General features: G+C 45.2%; 1 protein-coding gene across 4 annotated transcripts in view; it reads right to left on the bottom strand.

Moving 5' to 3' along the window:
- Nucleotides 1–4,616: 4,616 nt before the first annotated feature.
- RFLNA (refilin A) overlaps nucleotides 4,617–24,483 on the bottom strand; it is a 35,949-nt gene continuing 16,082 nt past the window's right edge. For all 4 annotated transcript variants that reach the window (XM_088659407.1, XM_035097914.3, XM_088659408.1 and 1 more), the window contains 2 exons: nucleotides 15,957–16,066; nucleotides 4,617–10,610 (listed from right to left, as the gene is read on the bottom strand). In XM_088659407.1, coding sequence (XP_088515533.1) covers nucleotides 10,277–10,610; nucleotides 15,957–16,066 — 444 coding nt within the window. In that variant the 3' untranslated portion in view covers nucleotides 4,617–10,276. The remainder of the gene's footprint in view (nucleotides 10,611–15,956; nucleotides 16,067–24,483) is intronic.

Raw genomic sequence — 24,483 nt, forward strand, 5'->3', positions numbered from 1 at the left:
TCTGAACTTTGACGATGAATTTGCTAAAGGCAAATTCTTGTTAACTTTGCTGCATTTTCCTAACCAGTGTCCTTGAGAAAAAAAGTTGCGGGGGGGGGGGTGCTGTCAGGCCTCCTGCCAGGTACCAGGGGTTTATATTTCCTGTAACCCAATGCCCCTGGATTCAAACACAAGAAATTGATCGGATGCCTGTTTATTAAGTGGGGCATAGTGAGGGGGGAATGGGCAGATTTCAGCATTATGTCTCTGGCTAACTCACTGCTCTGTTGTATTATTATTTCTGTGGTTGGCTTATTATTTATTTTAAAAATGATAAATGGTGGGATTTGCCAGCTTTGCTGCTTTTTGAATAATTGGATTGTTTCACTGTTCAAAAATTCCCAGAGGAGAATAATGTTTCTGAAATCCTCAATGTAAATGCAGTTTGCTGAGTTCAGGGACAAGCCCAGTAGGTTTTCAAACTTCTGGTTTTCTTTGAAAAAACCAACGCTTTGGAAACACCCCTCTGTTCTAAAAGCAGTTTGGACATGTGGCAGCATGGGGGTGGGGTTGCTCTTTGAGAAAGAAGTTCAAAAGCGTGATGAAGCAAGAGGTACACTGCATGCTGGGCTAAGAGATCATACAGTGTTCTTATAAACCCTGTTGTGTTCAGTGAGTGTTAATAATTGGTGCAAGTAGGCCATGGGGAGAGTGAGATTAAATCCATTGGCCATACACCCAAATATTCATTTGACCACTGACAACCAGAGCCGGCCCACTCATGAGGCAGTGTGAGGCAACCACCTCAGGTGGCAGGATCCATAGGGACGGCAGATCCAGCTTCCAAGGAATGCATCACTGCTGGTGTTGTAGTGGTGGTGGTAGCAACATACTCCTTGGAGGCTGGATCTGCCTCCTTCTTGGCCGCCTCTACAGCGACCTCTTGGCAAATAGGAGGCACTGCTGGTTTCCTCTCATCCCTAGGGAGGAAGTGGGGTGGGGGGACTTCCCTCCGGGGTCTCCTGGGATCTTCACCCACCCAGTATGATTAATCTGCCTCTGATGATATTTGATTTCCAGTTCAAGCATTGGGTTTGATAGGATTTCCCTCCTTGTTCTTGATTTAGATGTTCCCTCCCCCATTTTGTTTCTGATGTTCCCACTCCCGCAAACACAATCACATACTCCACCTCTCCATGCACATTCACTGAACTATTGAACAGACTTTTCATCGTAAACCATGAAGTTGCCAGTTCAAATTCTGCTTCTGCCATGAATTCACTAGGTGGTCTTCAAGGTAATGTTTCCTAGTCTAGTGGGGTAGAAGTGGCAGGATCATTAGGTGGGAGTGATCATGCTCTTCTGGAGTTTATTATACAGCGGAAAGGAGCATACTAAGACTCAAATTCTAGACTTTAAGAAAGCCGACTTCAGAAAACTCAGGGAAATGCTGGGTGAGATCCCATGGACAGCAATACTAAAAGGGAAGGGAATTCATGATGGTTGGGAGTTTGTTAAAAGGGAGATATTAAAAGCACAACTTCAGGTAATACCAATGAGACGGAAACATGGCAGGTGCCTAAAGAAGCCAGGGTGGCTACCTAAAGAACTTTTAACTGAGTTAAGATTTAAAAGGGATATGTACAAAAATAGAAAAAGGGGGGGAAAGGGGGAAATCACCAAAGAGGAATTCAAACATATAGCCAGCACGTGTAGAGACAAAGTCAGAAAAGCTAAAGCACAGAATAAACTCAGGCTTGCTAGAGAAGTTAAAAGCAACAAACTGCACTCCAAACACTGACTAGCTCCGCCCACAGCTAGTCACCTGACTCACCAGAAGCCCCACCCCTCCAACCATGCACTCAGGGAGAGCACACTTCCAAGGTCACTGCAAGGTCACCGGCCACAAACAAACACACACACAAGCCTGGACAGTCACCCAAATTCAAGAGGCAGAAGCCCTAGAAAACCAGCACAAGCACACAAACAAGAAAACAAACAAGCACACAAACAAGAAAACAAACAAGCACACAAACTTTCTCACACACAGCCCCCAAAAGACAAACCCACAAAACCTACAGAGTGTCTCCCAAGCCCAGCTCACCTTGTGCTCCCTCCTCAGCCGCTGCACTCCAAACACTGACTAGCTCCGCCCACAGCTAGTCACCTGACTCACCAGAAGCCCCGCCCCCTCAGACCATGTGCTCAGGGAGCGCACACTTCCAAGGTCACTGCAAGTTCACCGATGAAAGCAGAAGTAGATGAAGCAGAAGTAGTTGTTTTCCTGGAACTCTCTAGCTTTCTCCATAATCCAGCGCATGTTTGCAATTTGGTCTCTGGTTGCTCTGCCCCTTCAAAATCCAGCTTGCACTTCTGGGAGTTCTCGGTCCACATACTGCTTAAGCCTGCCTTGTAGAATTTTAAGCATAACCTTGCTAGAGTGTGAAATGAGCACAATTGTGTGGTAGTTGGAGCATTCTTTGGCACTGCCCTTCTTTGGGATTGGGATGTAGACTGATCATCTCCAATCCTCTGGCCACTGCTGATTTTTCCAAACCTGCTGGCATATTGAGTATAGCACCTTAACAGCATCACCTTTTAAAATTTTTAATAGTTCAGCTGGAATATCATCACTTCCAATGGCCTTGTTATTAGCAGTGCTTTCTAAGGCCCATTTGACTTCACTCTCCAGAATGTCTGGCTCAAGGTCAGCAACCACACTTCCTTGGGTTGTAAAAGACCTCCATATCTTTCTGGTATAATTCCTGTGTATTCTTGCCACCTCTTCTTGATGTCTTCTGCTTCTGTTCTATATGTGTGTGCATGCATGGAGAAATAGTATGATTAAAATGACCGTGAAAAGAACTAGAAAATCATGAGCAGAAAATAATTAACCATTTCATTTATAAAAGGCTTGGGTAAATAAAAAGGTATCCAGCATGCATTCGGAACAGTAGGTTGTTGGAACAAACTTGATCTCACATTAAAGGGGCCACAGCACTGAAGTCACAAAGCACAGAGAAGTAGCCCTCTTTGTGGCTGGGCATGGGCTTAAGGGGCAGGCAATACCCTTACCCCTCTCTTGATGATTAGGCATCAGGGTGGCCAAGCCATAGCTGCCAAGTCTCCCGTATTTCCTGGGAACCCCCCGTTTTTCCAGCTGTTCCCAGCTGAAAAAATGGATTTTTTTGTTTTTCCCTGGTTTATTCTGGTGCGGCGGCCATTTTAGAACTGGACGGAGCATGCTCAGAAGCGACTTTTGATGCAGCTCTGCCCAGTTCCAAAATGGCTGCAGTGTGACGTCTGGCACGGCGGCCATTTTGGAACTGGGCAAAGCAGCATCAAAAGTCATTTCTAAGCATGCTCCGCCCAGTTCCAAAATGGCGACAGCGCTACTTCCGGTCTGCTACTTCCAGTCTGGTCCCTTATTTCTCAGACAGCAACTTGGCAGGTATGGGCCAAGCCCAATTCAGTCCCAAACCCACTTTGGAATCCAGTCTGATAAGGGTCAAAGTACTCCGTTTCATTCAAGAGCAGGCATAGGCAAACTCGGTCCTCCAGATGTTTTGGGACTACAACTCCCATCATCCCTGACCACTTGTCCTGTTAGCTAGGGATGATGGGAGTTGTAGTCCCAAAACATCTGGAGGACCGAGTTTGCCTATGCCTGTTCAAGAGCAACTGCAGCTGAAATGAAAGTGCCCTCTCAAGAGAGCATTTGTGATCCTGTGTTGTGCACCATTGGATCCAGGGCAGACTTTTTCAGAAGAGATCACGTCAACACTCCCTTCAAAGTGGTAGGCACCACCCTCGGGCGCAATGATGCATTAGCTGCCACCTAGACTCACCCATCGAACATCAGCACCACCAGTTAGTTTCAATCATCCAAGAGGTACAAAGAGTTGAGAGGACAGGTATCAGGGGCACCTTGTTCCTGTCACCAGGTTGGTGAAACTGATCCCACAACACTAGCGTGGCGCATTGGACATCTAGATAGATTCTGCATCAGTATCAGTTTTGGAAGTGAGCAACTTTATCCTCAAAGTGTCTTACAAAGAATTCACAACTACTAGATAGCACAATTTGCTATTATTTATTTGCAAAAACCTTAGATATTGTTTGTCTCACGTTTTAAGGCAGTATCTATTGAGCTCGTCTACTAATTGTAATAAAGATGAATGGAAATGTGCTATACTTGCCAGTATTTAGTTGGCAGCATGTGTGTTTCAACAGAAGTCTGATGAACAAAATGGTAAAGCTTTTTCTTTAATTTCACCTCCAGGCTAGGGAAAACAGTATGTTTTATATTTCTGACTTTCAGGTCACTGCCATCAAAAATAGATTCTATATTTTACTGCATCTTATTGCATCAGTTACGAGTTACTGGTCTCTGCAGCCACAGCAGGCACTGTGATTCTCCAGCAGTTTAACTACACCCCCAGAGGTTTATTCCATTGTCTCTTGAGACAGATGGACACCAACAAGGCATTTTGGTGCACCTTTAATTGTGAAGTGTCCTCAGCTGAAAGGTGGTTTTTAAAAAGATAAAGAAGTTAGGCCAACAGGGGGAAAATAGCTGAAACCTAATGCATGATATTGTCTACAGGTTTATGCTCATAAATCACAACACACACAAAAGCATTCCATCATTTTATTATGAGATACAGGGTTTTTAGCAATATTAAAAATTCTTAAATTATTTTCTATTAGTCGAATAGAAAGACATTATTGACTAAAGGATGTGGGGAAATACCATATTTATATAGATATAAAAATAAAATGGCACTGCAAAACACCTTATCACAAAATATAAAACAGCAGAAATACTTTTGTAAGCACTTAGAAAGAGCAGAGCTACAAAAATAATTACATATCTATGCCAACAGAGCTGTTAGCTACCTTCTAACTTTCCCTCTGACCATCAAATCAGCATGGACTGCCTTCTTTAAGCTTTGGAATTTTACTTTCAGTTTTCCGCAGATGTAGTGGCTTTTGTGAATGGGAAAGGAAAAAAGTGTCCCAAACTATTAGATGGTTTAGATCAGGCACCCCCAAACTGCGGCCCTCCAGATGTTTTGGCCTTCAACTCCCATGATCCCTAGCTAACAGGACCAGTGGTCAGGGATGATGGGGGTTGTAGTCCAAAACATCTGGAGGGCCGAAGTTTGGGGATGCCTGTTCTAGATGTAATGCCAAATTATGATTTGCACAGCCAGAGCATGGTTTTGCCATGACTTAGGAACAGACAACTCACAATCTAGGTACTGAATCACAATTTGAAGCATGGCTTGGGAACATCAGTCCACCCTAAGAAGCTGTTGTTTAAGATAGCATCTGGGGATCTGGAAAGAAGGAAACCACACCAACCATATTTGCCTGTACATCTGGAAGTAATGGTTTGGAGTCTATGCTTAGTGCAAGCCATGGTTTAAAAACATGGATTAAAAACAAATCCATTCATTTACTCACTGCCCATCCCCCAATGCTTAATATTATTAAACATGACACTAAGGCTTGCAAACGGTTGTGCATGTAGCATTCCACTTGGGCAATGTCTTGTTTCAACTGAGAACACCACATGGATTTTTTAAAAAACCACCCAATCTAACTCTGTGGAGAAATTCCCATCCATTTGAACAGGAATAAATCCTACTCTTTCCCCTTATGGAACTGCAGCATGAAAACATAGAGTCACTTAGGGTGGACAAGCCACTTGCAATTTAGAAACATACCACCTGAGGGAAAGAATTATTGGATTTGAGAATACAGGATGCCTGCACCTGCTTTTCTGAAGAGAAACAGCTGCCCGAAAGAGGCTTGTAAACGGCCCCTCGCCTAAGTGGCCTGCTAGCACAGCCATGAAGGGTGTGCAATGTGCAAATGTGTTTGGGGAATTGTGTCCTTTCATTAAACGTCTTAAATGCTACAGTTTTTGGCCCTTTATTTGTGTATATTTCTATGTGCTGTAATTTAAACCACCTGGAGAAGGGTGTGGGGCTTGAGTATGCCTGGAAAAAGGCTGTTCTGCCTCATGAGAGTAAACAAAACCAAGAATGTAGAGGACTTTCTGAGGCTATCTGTTGCTAGACCTGAGCTTCATGTGCTATCAGACTCATGGACTTGAAAAACTTGCTCTCTTCAGCTTGCCCATGTGTTAATTTGGGTGATAAAAAGTCAATCACAACAAAACCACTGGATTATTTAAAGTGGCCTGAACTCGGGTCATATCCACGCCATACCTTTAAAGCTCTCCTACACTGCTTGAACTGACATGTCTTCTCCCAAAGGGTACGGCACCCTTAACAAGCTACACTTCCTTGGATTCTTTGGGGGGGGGGACCATTACTGTTGAAGAGATATAATTATAATTAAAATGTCTGGTGTGGGTGTCATTCTACAACCAGGGCTAGTAACTTCTTAATTTCTTAAACAATGAAAGCTGGGATTCTCAGGAAATCCACCTTTACAATGAATACCCACATCCTGTGCTTTTAATGTGCTTGCATGGAACCATGCACTTTTAGTCTTCATTTAACACCAATAAATTATCTTTCCCCGTCACTGTCTCTACAACTTGTGTGTGTGCAAATTTGGTTGTGTCTAAAGAACAAATGTTACACAATGTCTTCTTTATTTGTTTGGCAATTCACATACATGTTAGTCAAAGACCGTTCCTATGTTTTCGCTTGTGTGCAAAAGTTTTGCTTTTCTCACATGTTTTAGTGCAAGGCATGAGCACACATTTGGATCGAACTGCTTACATGATGATAGCTTGGCGGGAAGAGTAACACTATGTATGCTTGTTGTTGTTTAGTCGTTTAGTTGTGTCAGACTCTTCGTGACCCCATGGACCAGAGCACACCAGGCACATCCCCTTCATGGATCAATGCCTTGTCATGGCGAAGGGGCTTGAATAACTCAGAGAAGCTATGAGCTATGCCATGCAGGGCCACCCAAGATGGACAGGTCATAGTGGAGAGTTTTGACTAAACGTGATCCACCTGGAGAAGGAACTGGCAAGCCACTCCAGTATCCCTGCCAAGAAAACTTCATGGACAAAGACTATGTATGCACAAGTTCTCTAATTCAATCCCAAGTTTCCCAGTTAGAAGGATGTAGTGTAATAAGGCTGAGTAATCTCTCAGCCCAAGACAAAAGCCCATCACTGCTACCCATCTCAGACAGTACCAGGCTAAACAAACCAACGGTCTGATTGAGGCCACTCCACAACATAAATGTAAAGCACTCTTACACCCCTTTAAGAATCATGGCTTCCCCCAAAGATTCCTGGAAACTGTAGTTTGTTAAGGGAGCAGAGAGTCGTTAAACCTTTAAGAAAGTGCAGTTCCCAGGATTTGGGCAGGGGGCAGGAGCCCTGACTCTCACTGTGCAGTTGTGACTTGAGGTTTCACATAGACATAGGACAGCCTCATATATTAATTGCCACCATACACACACCACTTTTGTGGAATGCAGCCAGTTTGGGTAAAGGTTTCTACTTTCCATTTGTGTATGGAGATGTGAAATATAAAAGTTTTAGAATTAAAGCATTTCAATACAATATTCAAGAAAGATTTGGGCAGTACAGAAGTAAGGCACTTAAGATTTTAGAAGCTGTGCTTAAATTCACTCAGACTGAATAGCTGGCAATCTCAGGGTGGGGGATAAATATATAAAGTTCTGTCACTTAAAAAAATAGCATCCCCTTTTTTATGGGGCAAATAGTTCCCTTAAATGTACAAAATGTGCTCTGAATGCAAAATTAATAATAACCCTACACAACATACTGTATGTAGCATAGATAAAGCAATTCTAAAGTCCTACCTCAAGCATTCAGGTCTTCAGTTGTATAAAAAGCTTTATCTTATATTTGCAATTCTTCGAAATCTGGCAACATATAAACTTTCTATCACCCATTATACTCTGGATATCATGGGTCTTGCCTGGCTAAAGTCAATACCGGTAGTAATTCTGCTTTAGCGGAATGGCATGTGCAGGTGTTGAGTTATGGGTGGGGGCTGGATGGGTGGAGAGTTCAGACTATGATGTCCTTCCAAGTAATCAGAAGAATTATTATTCCTCTGTTTTCCCCTCTCCACATTTTTGACATGGGCTAAATTTACAAAAGTGAGGATTGAAGTCTTGTCACCGCTTGGCAAGATAAGCACAGGCAACCATTTACCCACTTGGTGAGCTTTTGCGACCAGTTGGGAAACTAGCCATGTAGAAGAGATCCTTCCTTCACTTTGCAATGATACAGCAGTTCTGGAACCGTTTAGCAACATGCACCTCTTGGCACGGACAAGCCCTCAAACTTTCTGCCACAATTTCCCACAGTGCTTCTGGGAAGCCCACAAGCATGATGCAAGTCAAACAGCACCTGTGATTTCCCCACCCACAAGTACCCCAAGGAATGCTGATAAATAGTCATCTGTATTCAGCATCTGTAGTAAATAACCTTTCGGCTAACTGTTTACCTGTAACAGTTCTCTCTTCTCAAATGTGGGGTGCATGCATACATGATGTACTCTTAATGTACATCTTTAATCTAAGAATTTAAAGACTTCCATTTTCCAGTAAAGAGCTTCCCCCACCCTCCACAACATACACTTTTTAAAGGGATGTGATGGAGGTTGATTGTGCCACACAACAAGGCTTATAAATTAAAAAAAAAAGTTCAAACTACATTTGCCATCACTCACCATGGTAACGTTTTGAGGCAATAGCTGTTGCAATAAAAAAAAACTAAGGCCTGGGTCTCACTTGCATTTTAGTCTTGAAGTCAGGAAAAACAAGTCAGCATTGCAGAAAGAAGAGAAAGATGTTTGTGACGAGCCAGTAAGAATCCATTCACGTATAGGAGCTATATGATACCCACCCACCCACAATTTATTTTCATGAACTTTTCTGCCTTCAATAAGACCGGCATCATATATTCTGAACACTTTTTTAAAAATCTGCATAATGGTTGCAAGGTACATGTGCAGTTGACGTAAATGCACTCTTTCCTCCATTCAAGAGAACAAATATGTCTAAGCAGCATAATGGATATGTAATAATTGTTGCACATTGAGATGCACAATTTGTTTAACCATGCATCTTTCCCCATTCGAAAGGACAGCCCTTAAAAGCAGTATGTATAATGACAATCAAGACAATTGTGCATTATATGCACAATTGTCATTAACTTAGCTGCTTCCACAACCAAGCCAATACTTTCAAGTCTCTTCCCTTCATTCTGTTGTCCATACAGTCACTTCCTGTTTCATCCATTTACTTTAGGTTTACTAGGTTTGTGAACCTGCAAATCCGAACAAATGTCATTTCCCCTCCTCATACCCCTAAAGAGCTAAGCTTCCCTTCCAGGAAATCTTGGCCTGAGTTTTACAGTCCTTTATTCCAGAAAGTATAAAAAAAAAAGGCCTTTGGTCTCAAACACCATCTTTTAAAAAGCTATTATCTTCCAAATCTTTAGCAAAAAGTAAAAAAAAATGCAGCCTCCTGAAGGAATGAGTTCACGTTAACTCTTTCCCCACACATTCAACTATATGTTCAGCTATTTTCCATATGTTGTATCCACACAAGGAGGCAGTTTCCCAAGGAATCTTCTTGTTGGCTTCCTTTATAAAGGCAGCTGGTTGCCAATGAACTGTAAATGCCTGGTTTCCACGAATGGCTCCTGTGCAGCAGAGATTTGGCAACTCCTGCTCATTGGCAAAAAATGATGCCCTGTGCCTTTCCACCTCTATCTATTGTGCTGGGCCTTCTACTTAAGATCCCAGGACAAAATTAATGTTTAGTATGACTAAGAACTGCCTGCCATGATCTACCTGATGTCTTTGCAAAGCCAAGTCTTTGCCAAACTGGAGATGAGCTTCTGTGACACAATCACTTTCTCTAAGGATATATTTGGCCACATCCTACATGCTACAGAGGGCCCACACACTACCCTATAGTAAGCTTTCTAAATGGCGACCAAGTAACGGAAGGCCCTCACTACTGAAAATGCATTCAAGTGCTAATCAAAGAGGTTCGATCCAAGGCTGAGGGGAACCAAAGCCAGCTTCTAGCTGCTTCAGCACATGAGAATATCTCTCTCGGCTGCTTCTAGGAGCAGGGAAGCCAGTTGGACTTGTGCATATCCAAGCCTGTGTGTGAAAAATGAATGATCCTGGAGCCATTTAATGGATGCCCTCAGCCAAAGGCCATTGAGTCTTAAAAGGCTTCTCCTCCAGCGCAAGCCTAAGCCTTACGTTGATGTTGTAGTCAAGAGTTACTCAGTAAACAAAACGCTGCATTAAACCTTTTCTGTGTAGACAATGCAGGGGCTGTTCTCCTCACAAAGCTCTAGCTGCACACTTGAGGCAAACCATCTTTTGGCAGAACCAAGGCTATAGTTGAGTGTGGTCCGGTATATGTTCTTGGCATGTTTGGGGAAGATGATTGTTGTACTCTGGAACCTCAGGGGTTTCTGGCGGGGCTCAAAGATGAGTTGGGACTTGTAGTTTCGCCATGTGCAGTTGGGGGCAGCAATGACGGTCTCGCTGTACGTGGTGACAGTGGGCATTGGGCAGTAGAAAACACCATCCCTGTAATGCCTCTCAGAGCCATATTTTACCTCAGAGTTGCACCTGAAATTTAAAGGGGGGGGGCCAACAAGACGTCACACACAAGAACTTCAGTGGAGCCCCAACTAGATCAAACCAAAGACCTGCTCAAGTACCACATCCTGTTCCCCACAGAAATTACACCCTCCTCTGCTGGACCCTTTGCTCTCCAACAAGACACAACCATATCTGACCCTGGGTTGCAAGTTTTGGGGGGCCTGTGGGCACATTTGGAATATTGAGAAAGTGCTGTAGGTCCCACTCATAAAATGGCTGCCATAGGGGCATGGCATAAAAAGTAGGGGGGGAAAGGCAGGATCACCCCACAACCCCCAAAATTGTGTTTGGCAGGAAATGGACTTCCTACCAACTCTTGCAGCACTTGTTTTTGCCTGCCCCCTTCGAGTCACAAGAGAGTTGGCGCTTTCCCCTTTCTGGATAAAGGATGTTTAGGGCTGCAAACTCACAAGGGTTTCACTGGAGCTGAGTCTCGCCGGCTGGGGCCTGATCCTGCCCTTTTTACTGCTTGTGAGAAGCAGGGATGCTCACTAGAGTGCATGGGCATAGCCAGGATATTTTTTTTGGGGGGGAGGCTTTATGGGGGGCAGAACCAAGTTATCTGTGACACAACTGGTCAGTTAAAGTATTTTTATTCATTTACTTTACTTGATGGGGGCAGCTGCCCCTTGTACCCCCTGGCTACACCCATGCTAGAGTGCTTGCGGTGCAAGGCTCCTGAAACTCAGCGAGACTTGCTTATACAGTAGCACCTCGGGTTACATTACCCTTGGGCATACCTGCCAAGTTGCTGTCAGAGAAATAAGGGACCGGGCCAGAAATAGCAGACCAGAAGTAGCGCTGCCACCATTTTGGAACTGGGCGGAGCATGCCCAGAAGTGACTTTTGATGCTGCTTTGCCCAGTTCCAAAATGGCCGCCATGCCAGAAGTCGCACTGCAGCCATTTTGGAACTGGGCAGAGCAGCATCAAAAGTCGCTTCTGAGCATGCTCCGCCCAGTTCCAAAATGGCTGTCGCGCCAGAATAAACCAGGAAAAAACAAAAAAATCTGTTTTTTCAGCTAGGAACAGCTGGAAAAACGGGGATTTCCCGGGGGAAACGGGAGACTTGGCAGCTATGCCCTTGGGTAACATAAACTTCAGGTTGCGAAAGCAGCAAACCTGGAAGTGTTTCGCCGCGCGCGCATGCACAGAAGCAGTCTACCACCACGCGCATGCACATAACAGTGATCCTCAGGTTGCGAAAACCTTGGGATCCGGCCAGACCTCTGGAACGAATCCCATTCGCAACTGGAGGTACCACTGTATGTGATTAGGCAAATGTAGCCAGTGGTTGCAGCCTGACCAGCCCTGCAGAATTAGGGATTTGTTGGCAGTGGGGTGGGGCAGGTCCTGCAAGCCACCTCTACAGGGAGGGAGACCAGGAGTGGTGCCAACTTGAAGGAAATATTGGGGGGGGGGGGGGAAGCCCCACCACACATAATTGATCACATGATGCAGCACACACGCATCATTTGAATCGCAACGCCCATCAACTTTGGCAAATATTTTATTGGAAGGACCAGTTGTATATTCCCCATCCTGAGCTACTGCCAATCTGTGTCTGCTCAAGTGTGGGGTTTTTTTGGGGGGGGGGCTCAGTACCTCTCTCTCATATGGACACTGTACCTGATACAGAGCCATGGAGGACCAAGAAATGGCACCTTGCCCCCACTCTGCCCTATATTCGGGGGTGGGGGGAGCTGAGGTGGCAGCTCAGGGCAGGGACTTGCCATTTCATTCCCTGCTGCCAAAAAGTGATGGCACAGTATCTCCTCCTCTTCTCACTTTATTCCAGTTCCATGTTTGAGCCATTTCCATGTTTGAAGGGCAGTCGGCAGGAAAACATATGAGAGATGGAACCCAAATGTTCTGGAGCAGAACAATTACTCAGGAGTGAAAACTGGGGGAGTGACTCAGAGGTTGCCTGGGGAGCAAAATACCCTTACGCCAGCACTGCTCATAAGCAAACACCAGAATAGATTCATCAAGTCTGCTTTTGCAGCTAACAGGTAAGGAAACCTTGGAGGCTGGAATCCACATTTTCTTCAAGTCTTCTCCACTTACACATCTTTTGTCAAATTTGTCTGATTTGTGTCTTGGAGGGGTGGGGAGTTAACTGGAAAAACCTACATCTCCCTACAAATCTGGCATTTCAATATCTAGCTCGTCTCTCTGTGTCTATAGTAAGTGTCCTAAAATATTAGCCAAACCTGGCACAGACTTTGCAAACAGATATCTAGATAGATCCCTGTTAGTTTTTGCTTTCTTTCACTGCACACCCAACTTGAAGAAGCAGCTTTTATAGTCTGCGAAAAGCATTTCTGTCTTCAAAGAAGCAGGAGGGACACGCAAAGCATCCCGCTGCCAGGTTGCCGTAGGGGTTTTACATGGTTTGATGCTTCCAGATCTTGGAGGCGCAACCAGCAGCAGCTGAGGAATTTGCAGCTCTGTGTATAAAAAGATTAAATGCTGGGTGTGGCACACGGCATTTGCCAACGCGCTGGAGGAGGCTTGGCCCACCAAACGGCACACGTAACACAATCTGCTTAATGAGTTTTGCACAGCTAAGCTCAGAGGCCAGCAAGTTGCTTGGTGCAGACAGCAGGAGCCCTCGATGGCAATTGGAAAAAACATCCTTGTCAGTGGCGACTTGAAATTTCAAAGGCTACTCTTTAAAAGTTGGGTGCATGAGTGGCCCTGACGCTGGGCAGAAAGCTGCAGCAGCATTTCGGCACACCAGCAACCACCAGAACAGCACTGGCTAGCACCAAAGGAAGGTTGAGAAGAACTCCAAATGAGAAATGTCACTCATTGCATCAAAACCACATTGAAGAAGAGAAGTTTGAAGAAGAGAAGTTACCACATTGAAGAAGAGAAGTTACCCAAAGGAGTTTCAAAGTGGCTAACATTCTCCTTTCCCTTCCTCCCCCACAACAAACACTCTGTGAGGTGAGTGGGGCTGAGAGACTTCAAAGAAGTGTGACTAGCCCAAGGTCACCCAGCAGCTGCATGTGGAGGAGCAGAGACGCGAACCTGGTTCCCCGGATTACGAGTCCACCGCTCATAACCACTACACCACACTGGCTCTCCATTGGCTTCCCTTAAAATGTTTTGGAAGTTTGGCCCATTTAAAAAAAACACTTGAACTTAACCTTACATTTTTGCCTTTAAAAGCAAAATTCAGCAGCAATGTCAAGGACTCTCACTGCCATTCACTGATGGGGCATCACCCATCAGGACAAGAGTCTGATGTCACCACTACTGTCATGCCCACATAGGGTTGGGCTGTTGGGCTTTGCTAGGACTGGAGACCCTCAGAGAAGAATCTGACCACAGAGCAGTGGAGGAAACTCCAAAAACATGGAAGTAGGAGATGGGCAACTCTACCCCTCAGCACACAACTTAAACCCTCACAATATAAGACAGAAAGGCTAGAAGATGGGGGTGGTAATCTCTGCCTATCAGAAGAATTCCAGAAGGGTGAGAGGTCAGAGCAGTTCTTTGCCATCATTAGAGCAATGGCTAAATTGTTCACTACCATCCAAAGGGAAAAAACCAAGATCTTGGGATCTCTGGGTTAGCAGTGTAGTTGATTGGCACAGCTTTGGCCCTAAATGCTGTGAAAATGGACATCTGGGATTACCATGAAAGGTTTCATCACAAGTGCGTACTTCAACAAATACTGCAGTACAGTATGTCCTCATGGCTGGTAGGGCAGTAGAGGCCGGAAAGCCAACGATAAGCTTTTTTGAAAACTGTAAATCGCTTTTGAGACAAATTGTTTGTAGTGGAAAACAAATACAGGTATTATAAATAAAAGACGTCAGACAGAGCCAAACTACCATAATTCTTGTTTTTTCCTCCTCTTCTTCCCTACTGAGTTCCACAAGGGCAAAACTGAGAGGCAGCTCCTTCCCGCTGGACCGGGTGCAAATAAGAAGGCAGGCGGCTGGGGGCTGGCTGAGGACAGACTAAACTTGATGGGGCAGGGCCCCATTTGCCCTTAACGGACCAGCACCCACTGCCCTGCCTCCAAGCAAGAGTGTTTTAGTTCATGGATCTAGCCAGTCAGCCAGTCTCCTCCAGGACACTGTAAGATACAAAGGACACGAGGAAGGCACCACACATCTGGTCTTCTTTTCCAGCAGAGATTGGGACTGATGGTACTTGCCTAAGGTCACGTAATGAGTTGTGTTCATGGATCAGGGCTGTCTCTTACACTTGCTTTCCTATATGATCTTGAAGTGGCTCTCTTGGCAGTGTGCTAGCTATTGCTTTTATTTATTTGTTAAATTTATTACCCCCTTCCCCATGGCGGGTTACAGCAGCACAAGATACCGTACGAATCCTACGTCATTGTTCCACCTGCTTGAGAGCACAGACCCATCTCCTACACGGAGGCAGAAGTCCTCCCAATGTTTCGGGACTACAACACCCACCATCCCCAACCAATGGCCACCCTGGCTGGGGCTGATGGGAACTGGAGTCCAACGACTTGTCAGCCTGGATAGCTCAACAACGCCTAAGTCAGCTTTGTAATGTAGGCCACTACCTAACTGTGCTCAGCAAAAGGAGAATCAGGAAAGTAGACAGCCTACAAATTACAGAGGTGTGAGGTCAAGGGATTTGGGGGCTGGCCCCCTGACCTTTTGTGATCCCCCCCCCAGCTAGCGTTTTGGAAATCTAAAGAGGGGAAAATTTGGCCAAAACTGGAAGGAGCTGGAACATGTGGATTTCAGTAAGGACCCAATTATTTTACCCACCTACCCACCCACAATAATTGAGCACTGAAAAAAGAATGGACAGCTAAATGAAAGATGTGATGAGTGCAAGCTGCCATGGCAAGCAAGGGAAAATTCAACAGAAATCTTTCCCACCCATTGTGAGTTGAGCTAAGACAAGGAGAGACAACCTGGACTGCAGCTGCCACCAGGTCCCAGCCAGCATGGCCAGGGGTCAGGGGGACAGGAGTTGTGGCCCAGCAGCATCTGGAGGGTATCACATGGGCTGTCTCTGAGCTAAGACCACCAACTCACTGAGTTCAGGCCGCTCAACAGCTGGCAGTGATTTTCTGCCTCAGATCTGAGATGAATTCAATGTGAGATCTAAGCGGTGACCCCTCCATCTCCCCACCCCTCACCCCACTCACACACTCCTATTATTCTACAGCACTCGCTCTTTTAATTCTAGCCATTCCTTCTTCCCCTCACCCCACCCACAGCTCTGGCTAAAACACCCACCAACCCATTCATAAACACCACTAATCTTTTGCAGGAGAAAGCAGGAACACAAAAGGAAGCCCATACGTTACCTAATTTCCTGTGCCGGTTCGGGGTTGACCTCTATACTTTCACCAAAAAACACAGGGTGCATCCGAGGCCTTATTTCTGATGTGGAGGCATTCAGAAGAAGATAAGGGATCTACAGGGCGGGGGGAGGGGAGGAAGAGCAAAATGGAAACACATGAGGAATCTGGAGCCTGCTGAGATGTTTACAGTTGAATCTGTGGTTAGTTTTAAGCATAGGTAAGAAAACCTAGCAGTTCGAAAGCACGTCAAAGTGCAAGTAGATAATAGGTGTGTTTCCGTGTGCTGCTCTGGTTCGCCAGAAGCGGCTCTGTCATGCTGGCCACATGACCTGGAAGCTGTATGCCGGCTCCTCGGCCAATAATGCGAGATGAGCGCCACAACCCCAGAGCCATCCACGACTGGACCGAATGGTCAGGGGTCCCTTTACCTTTACGAAAAGCCATTGCTGTGGACCTGTTTAATTCTCACAAGCACCCTAGTCCCTATGAACACCCACAACTTTCACAAATGGTGCAGACCAGCTCAGACACGTGCCAGTTCCAGAAACACCATGTGTGTAATGGGAAAACATTTCACACTGCAACGGTGCCCTGCTTGTGGGCTTCTCACATGCATGTAATTGTGAGGACACGATGCTAGTCCGAGCCAATGGGGCTCTTACGTTCCTAATAGAACACAGATGTGTACAAGGGTATGCTTCAAGTTAGCTTTCCATCTCAAAATCAGTGCAGAGCATCAGGAAACAGAGGTCCAGATCAAGAAGGCTTAAATATGCATACAGTGTTCCAGGATGCAGAATGCAGAAGTATATCTAGATTCAATGTTTGGAAGCACTGCAGGGCTAAACTCTGTTCCTAAACAGATGTATATTAAAGCAAGGATTAATTCACACAACTTTTTTCTTATTATGAAAGTTACATAAGCTGACTTTTTAAACCATGTCTATCTCAACTTGTAGATGCTCCAATCTGTGTCATCTGGAGGTGTGCCATTACATAATCAGTTCTACATACACTCTTTGGGCTTGGGAGGGGGGATTATTGGTTCGTTCTTGTTTTTATTATGCATTTTGTGTTTTTATCTTGTAGTTTTATACTGTGCACCACCCTGAGATCTATGTATAAGAGCGGTAAACAAATTTAATACATAACAATATTAATAATTTTTATTATCTGCACCTCCGTTTGCTGCACCGTTTCCCCCCAGGAAAACCTGATCTTTAGCCCTGAATTGGAACAAACAGCAATTGCATTTTCTGCAAACTGCAGTTTGTTCCAATTTACTGCAAAAGAGTGGATTTTCCAGGAAGAAACAGTAGGGCAAAGGCTAAACTGCTTGGGCCCATGCCTAGAAAGCAAGGGGCAAGTGGGAAACCGTTCAGACCAATGCTTTCTAAGCAAGGGACAAGCAGAAGTGTGGACTAGTTCCTTGTCAGTTCCAAAGGGTTTTCATTGTCACATGCCTCAGCTGCTCAAATGTTGGAACACCCCCCAAAATATACTTCTTTTCTGGGGGTTCATTCAGACTTCCTTTGGTGCTGCACTTCCTTTTTCATCCCTGCCTCCTTACCCCCACCCCCTAAAAACCTGCACTTTACTGCTGAATTAGAGCAAAAGGCAATCTTCCACGCGTTGCCATTTGCTTTGATCCAGAGGTGACAAATGCGTTTCCCCAGGGAAAGTGCCAGGACGAAAAAGAAACATCAAGCAGACATAGAGCTTCCAAGTGTGGACCTGAGCCTGGAGAGCACAGAGCAAGAGGAAGTCTGGATGACGCCTGAGTGCATTCAGACAACCAGCCTTTCTTTTCTATTAAGGAGGACCCGCTGTGGAAATCCAAAGGAGCTAGGCTTATGAAGGGAACGTGTGCACAAATGGCTCTACTCTCAACACTGCTTAAGGGAAGGCTCATAGCTTAGGAGCAGAACACAAAAGGTTGCAGGTTCCACCACTGGCATCTCCAGGTAGCACTTGGAACGACCACTCTCTGAAAACCTGGAGAATTGCTGCTAGTCAGTGTAGACAGCACTGATCTAAGGGGGCCAATGGTCTGACTTGGTATAAGGCAGCTTCCTAAGTTCCATCTTAGATGCAGAAAACTAGATTTCTGACACTCGTCCATAGTTTGGCCCCATACTCTCTATTGTCATGGGGGCCACTAGACATTAACCATGGAACTTCCATGTTCAGATAGAGCACACTTTTGAATGCCATTGCTAGGGAGGGTACAGTGATTGTATGCCAGAAGTACCCGGCTGGCCACACCTGGAAGCAGAATGGACTAGGAGAGAGACAGTGTAGTGTAGTGGTTGGAGTGGCAGAGCAGAACCAGGGGAACCCAGGTTCAAACCCTTGCTCAACCATGAAGCTCACTTGTACTCATCACTTTCAGCCTAACCTACTTGACAGGGTTGCTGTTGTGAGGATAAAATGGATGGAGGTGGCATATAAAAGAAGCTGGTCTGCAGCTAATATAGAAGAGTGATGATAGTTTACCATACTTATTAATTGCTTTCCTCACAGAAGTGACCCAAAGTGACTTGCAAAAAATAGTGGCAGTCTGAGTGGGCAGTCTGTACGCAAGGCTCCCTGGATCAGAGGAATTCTGTGCAACTTATTTTCAGGTAAGTATTTGAAGTCTGGGATCTAAATCATCATATGTTCTACCTGCAATTTTCAATCCTGCTGCCCAGTTCTTATTATATAGGATGGATTGCTCCAAAAAAGTTAAATTCACCAGCCACTAGTCCACATAAAGGCATACCTCAATATTCAGCAATCATTATCAATGATGCCACGAGAGCATTGGCAAGTGCTTCTGCACAAAGGGTTTGCATCTATATTACCAGGCCCAAATAAAGATGTAGGTTTTGGCTTATAAAGCACCAAATGTCCAGGTATTTGATACCTCTTCCTTTATAGACTGAGATGGGCCATGAACCCAGCAAGGTAGGGACAGGACCTACTCTGTACTGGTGCCCTAGCTATAGAGCTCACACACCCTTTTATTAGATTTTTTTATTTAAAAAAATACCCTGCCTTTCCCCCTGATGGGACTCAAGGCAGCTTACAGATTAAAAACAAGAACTAGAGGCATAGGTAGATACGTTGACTAAACTTTAGACACATGGCTAGAACATACCTGATCTCTCAAGCTTTTTGAAATACAGTACAGTACTGGCGTATAAGGCGACTGGGCGTATAAGACGACCCCCTACTTTTCCAGTCAAAATATAGAGTTTGGGATATACTCACCGTAATGAGTATATCCCAAACTTCCAACGCACACCAAATAATTTTTTTCTGTATCTCTTCCTCTCCCCGCTTTTTAAATATCAGTAAATGAAGCCAAAAGAGAGACAACAGTGCTTAAATGCATAGGTGTTTAAATGCACTTACTTGCAGGCATGCTAAGAACTACGGTAGCATTTTGAACTATCGTAGATTCCACTCGGAGGGAGGGGAGGAGAGGTGGGGAGAGGTGCTTACACGTGCGTAATCGGGGGCGCTTTCTTTCCCTGCAGGGAGGAGGGAGGAAAGCCCCGTGAATCCCCTCTCCCTGGACTGAAAGAAAGCGGCAGCTGCTTACATGCGAGTAAGCGGCTGCTGCTTTCTTTCCCTGCAGGGAGGAAAGCCCCCCCCCCCCGCGTCCTGCATGGAAAGAAAGCGGCAGTCACTTACACAGTCGCTGCATATGGCGGGGATGCGGCTGAGCTCCCCCCACCGTATGCGGCGACCGCAGAATCTTATACCCGGCGTATAAGATGACCCCCAACTTTTGAAAAGATTTTCCTGGGTTCAAAAGTCGTCTTATATGCCAGAATATACAGTATTTAATTTATTTCCATTTCAGTAGGTGCTTAAGACTTTAGTCTATCTGATCAGTTGCTGTTTACCTGTAATTGCTGTAAACTGGATTTTATAGTACTGTACGATATGACTAATCTGTATATATCTTGTTGGAAAACACCTTGTGGTAACTGCATAATGATGGGCAATCTATACATTTCCTTAATATTATAATATAGCTAAAGGTGACCTTTTGATCTGGTCACACAGAGCTCTTCTGTATTACCATCTATCTTTAGTCACTTGTTACCTAAAAAGCTCTCCAAGCTATTTATATTTAAAAACAGTGACATAAATATGCTACACCATAAAAAGGACAAAATCATATAAAAATTAAACATTTTCATATAACATACAAAAAATAGTCACACCCCCACCCCCACATAACAGCCTAAGTTATACTTCATTATGTCCCAGTTCTAGTGAATTCCACCCCCGCAGTGACTGTAAAAACATCTGAGGGTTAGGAAATTACTGGTTGTCTGAATCCAGCTTCTGTCTTTGTCTCTCCACCCCCCCCCCTCACCCCCACAAACACATACTCTTGGGTGAAGGCCTGGTTTGATGTACCATCCCTTCCTGGCTATTTCCCTGCCTCTGCCTGCCACACACCCACCCTTGCCCCTTTCCATCTGCTTGCCTGCCCAGCTAGAGCTCTCTGAGAGCCAAGGTTTTTTGTTCTGGCTTTTTGTTTTTAAAGGACCTGCAAGGAGGCAAAACCAAGCTTAACCGCAAGCTTCCCTCCTGCTGAGCTCAGCAAACAAGCCCATCCCTGTTTCACAGATGTTTCTGGGTTTTTGCTACATCAATGAAAACCGTATGGGGAGGGCCCAGGAGAGTGGGTTTTCTGACACGGCTGAAATTAAATAACTGCCTTTTTGCCATCTTCATTTGGATCAGATACACTATGCCCCTGAGGCTTTTAACGAGAGCATGATGAAGGTAACGTGTTGGGGGCAAAAATGCCACATGGGAGATTGTAAATCGAGTTTCTCTGAGGATCCCCTGTGAAGGAGAGAGGGACATCAAAATTCTCTACATCCCATCCAGAGTCGAGGGAGCATCGACAACAGCAAGGAACAGGGCCTTCTCAGTGGCTGCACCAGTAACTATGGAACACCTGGCCCACTGAAGTGTGGATGGCTCCCTCTGCGGCAGTCTTTCGCAGGTCAGCAAGGGCATTTTTATTATGGCAGACTTTCGCTTGCTGAGCATATGCTGCTTTATGCAAATACTATGTTTACACACACCACTTTTTCCAGTAGCGACAACATAAAGGTCTCTGGGGTTGACCATCTCCACCCACAGACATCTGTGGATACCGGTGCCCACTGGGACTGGTAAGTGGCAAGACAGAAGTTAGGGAGGCTACTAGTAGGTGGGGCTAGAACCAACGGCAGGCAGAGCTAGAGGCAAGGATACTCAGAACCCACACCCTGGTGTTGCCGCACACTGAGGGCAGGCAGAGCTCAAGGGGGCAGTGCCCCATAGAATCATAGAATCGTAGAGTTGGAAGAGACCACAAGGGCCATCCAGTCCAACCCCCTGCCGAGCAGGAAACACCATCAAAGCATTCTTGACATATGCCTGTCAAGCCTCTGCTTAAAGACCTCCAAAGAAGGAGACTCCACCACACTCCTTGGCAGCAAATTCCACTGTCGAACAGCTCTTACTGTCAGGAAGTTCTTCCTAATGTTTAGGTGGAATCTTCTTTCTTGTACAGGTAGTTTGAATCCATTGCTCCGTGTCCGCTTCTCTGGAGCAGCAGAAAACAACCTTTCTCCCTTCTCTATATGACATCCTTTTATATATTTGAACATGGCTATCATATCACCCCTTAACCTTCTCTTCTCCAGGCTAAACATACCCAACTCCCTAAGCCATTCCTCGTAAGGCATCGTTTCCAGGCCTTTGACCATTTTCGTTGCTCTCTTCTGGACATGTTCCAGCTTGTCAGTATCCTTCTTGAACTGTGGTGCCCAGAACTGGACACAGTATTCCAGATGAGGTCTGACCAGAGCAGAATACAGTGGTACTATTATTTCCCTTGATCTAGATGCTATACTCCTATTGATGCAGCCCAGAATTGCATTGGCTTTTTTAGCTGCTGCATCACACTGCTGACTCATGTCAAGTTTGTGGTCTACCAAGACTCCTAGATCCTTTTCACATGTACTGCTCTTAAGCCAGGCTTTTTTAGCTGCTGCATCACACTGCTGACTCATGTCAAGTTTGTGGTCTACCAAGACTCCTAGATCCTTTTCACATGTACTGCTCTTAAGCCAGGCTTTTTTAGCTGCTGCATCACACTGCTGACTCATGTCAAGTTTGTGGTCTACCAAGACTCCTAGATCCTTTTCACATGTACTGCTCTTAAGCCAGGTGTCACCCATCCTGTATTCGTGCCTTTCATTTTTTTTGCCCATTTGCCCTAAAGCAATTCTGCCCAAGATACACATTTTTGCAAAGCCAATTCCCCTTAAATAATGCATTTTTGTATGTTATTTTCACAAATATAAGCATTTTTATGGACATGTCACTCCCATTATATGCATTTTTATTCATACTACCTGCCTGGCAAACTGCAAACCAAATTCAAAGAAGTGTGAACTTTGAAGAATTGTTGTGTTTTGGTCCCCATATAGTTTTGAAATGTGCAAATTAGGTAGGTTTGCCTTTACATGTGAACACAATTCAAATTTCATCCCCTGTCCTAGTCAGAGGAAGGAAGGGCATGTTCAGGCTCAGGGCTGAATACTGCCCTCCAGGCTTCCTTGCCCAGCCCTCAGGGATGGGTGATCTCAAATCAGGGGCCTTGGTATATTTTTATTTACTTTTTGTATTGAGTTTTTATCATGCCCCTTTTACTCAGAAGCTGAAGGTAACAACGCGGCTCTCACCTCCTTTGTTATGCTCACAATAATCCTTGTTAAGCTGAGAGAGTGATTTACTCAGGATAACTACCCAGGGTGCAGTTGATGTGGAAAGGGAAAATCCCGGGTTAGAGATCATTGGGAAAGAGATTGAAAATAAAGCAATCAATATGATGATGATGTTGATGCACAAATGTATAGTATGGGTGCACTTGGGAAACCTCAAAAATCATGGAACTGTAAAAAGTTCAGGAAAGGGCAACCAAAACGATTAAAGGGTTGGAGCAACTCCTCTACGAGGAAAGATTATGACATTTGGGTTTTTTAGTTGGTTCCAACCCTGACTGTTTATTATATTTTTGTTCTCCCCCCCCCAAAAAAAGCTCAGGAAAGCACCCATGTGCTCTCTAATATTCCCAATAGCCCTATAAGGTAGGGTAGGTTAAGAGATAGTGTCTGGCTGGCCCAAGGTCACTCAGTCAGTTTCTTGGCAGTGTGGGGATTTCAATCCAGGCTTTTGCGGTCCTAGCCCAACGTATTAACCACCACACTGCACTGGCTCTCCACACATCACTTTCTAAGCCAGCCTTGCCCAACCTGGTGCCCTCTGGGTGCTCTTGACAACAGCTCGCCATGGCTGTGCTGGCTGGAGCTTAGGGGAATCGAAGTTCAAAACATCTGGATGGCAAGTAGTCGGTGGTGGAAAGCTTGAAGGTAACAAAAGGCACTAAAATGGCTTCTTCCTATAAAACTGTGGTTGTTTTGCTGTTGTTATTATTATTATCATTATGAATTAGTTACTTATTTTGCTTTTGCATCACTTTCCACAAACAAGCCCCAAAGCACCTCCCAGCAGCATACACACAGAAAGCTCACTCATAAAAGTGGAATCACAAAAAAGAAAAAGAAAGAACTTTCCTCTCCAAGCAACAGGGTTAAGGCAGGTAGAGTGGTGTGGCAGTACCCCATTTGCCCAAACGGACAAAGGCTGCAGCCACATTCCAAATTCGCCAGGTACATTTTGCACCTGGCTATCGGCCGCTTGCAACCAGGTGAAGATGCCTAGGTGCCAGAATGACAGCTGACATATCCACCATCTGGAGGTACGTGCCTGGGGATCCTTGGATCTGGACTGTTTTCACACACTAATACCACATCCTGTAGAATTCTATTCATTATATTTCATCGACAAAATCAGAATGAACTTCAGGAAACAAAAAGCTGTCTGGCCCCAAAGTGGCAACCAGATATTCCATTTTGGTGCTGCAACCCTGGTTTATGGAGCCATTTGTCACCTAGCTTCTATATCTGAGCTTCTAACACTGGCTGTAGCATCTCCCAGGCAGTGAAGGACCTATCCAGGCTGACCGTTGGCTCTCCTCAACAATAAGGGCTCCAAAGACTTCCTGATTGGTCAGGGGCTGTACGTGGGTAACCAGAATCACTCCTGGCTTGCTCTCTGGTTTGACCTTCCCATGCTGACCCATGAATCCTAGCACCTGGCTCCCACTTGATGCAGCTACCTGTGGCCGACTCCACTGAACTGATGGACCAAGGCACCTGCAACATTCATTAATGCTCGTGATTCCATTTTCTTCCTTCAACACATTCCTATCCACCCCTTTGGGCTTCTGCCAGGAGCTTTCATTTGGGGTGGGTGAGGAAATGCATATTCAGCCCATTTTAAAGCAGCTTGTTCTGCCCTGCAGTTATCAAGAACAGCTGGTATGCATATGTTATGGAAAACAGCCTCTCTGGTGTGCCTCTTGCATCGTATCCAAAAGGGAACTACAACCTTGCTTAGTGCT

This window comes from Zootoca vivipara, chromosome 16 (genome assembly GCF_965207765.1).
Source record: "Zootoca vivipara chromosome 16, rZooViv2.hap1.1, whole genome shotgun sequence".
NCBI lineage: Eukaryota > Metazoa > Chordata > Lepidosauria > Squamata > Lacertidae > Zootoca > Zootoca vivipara.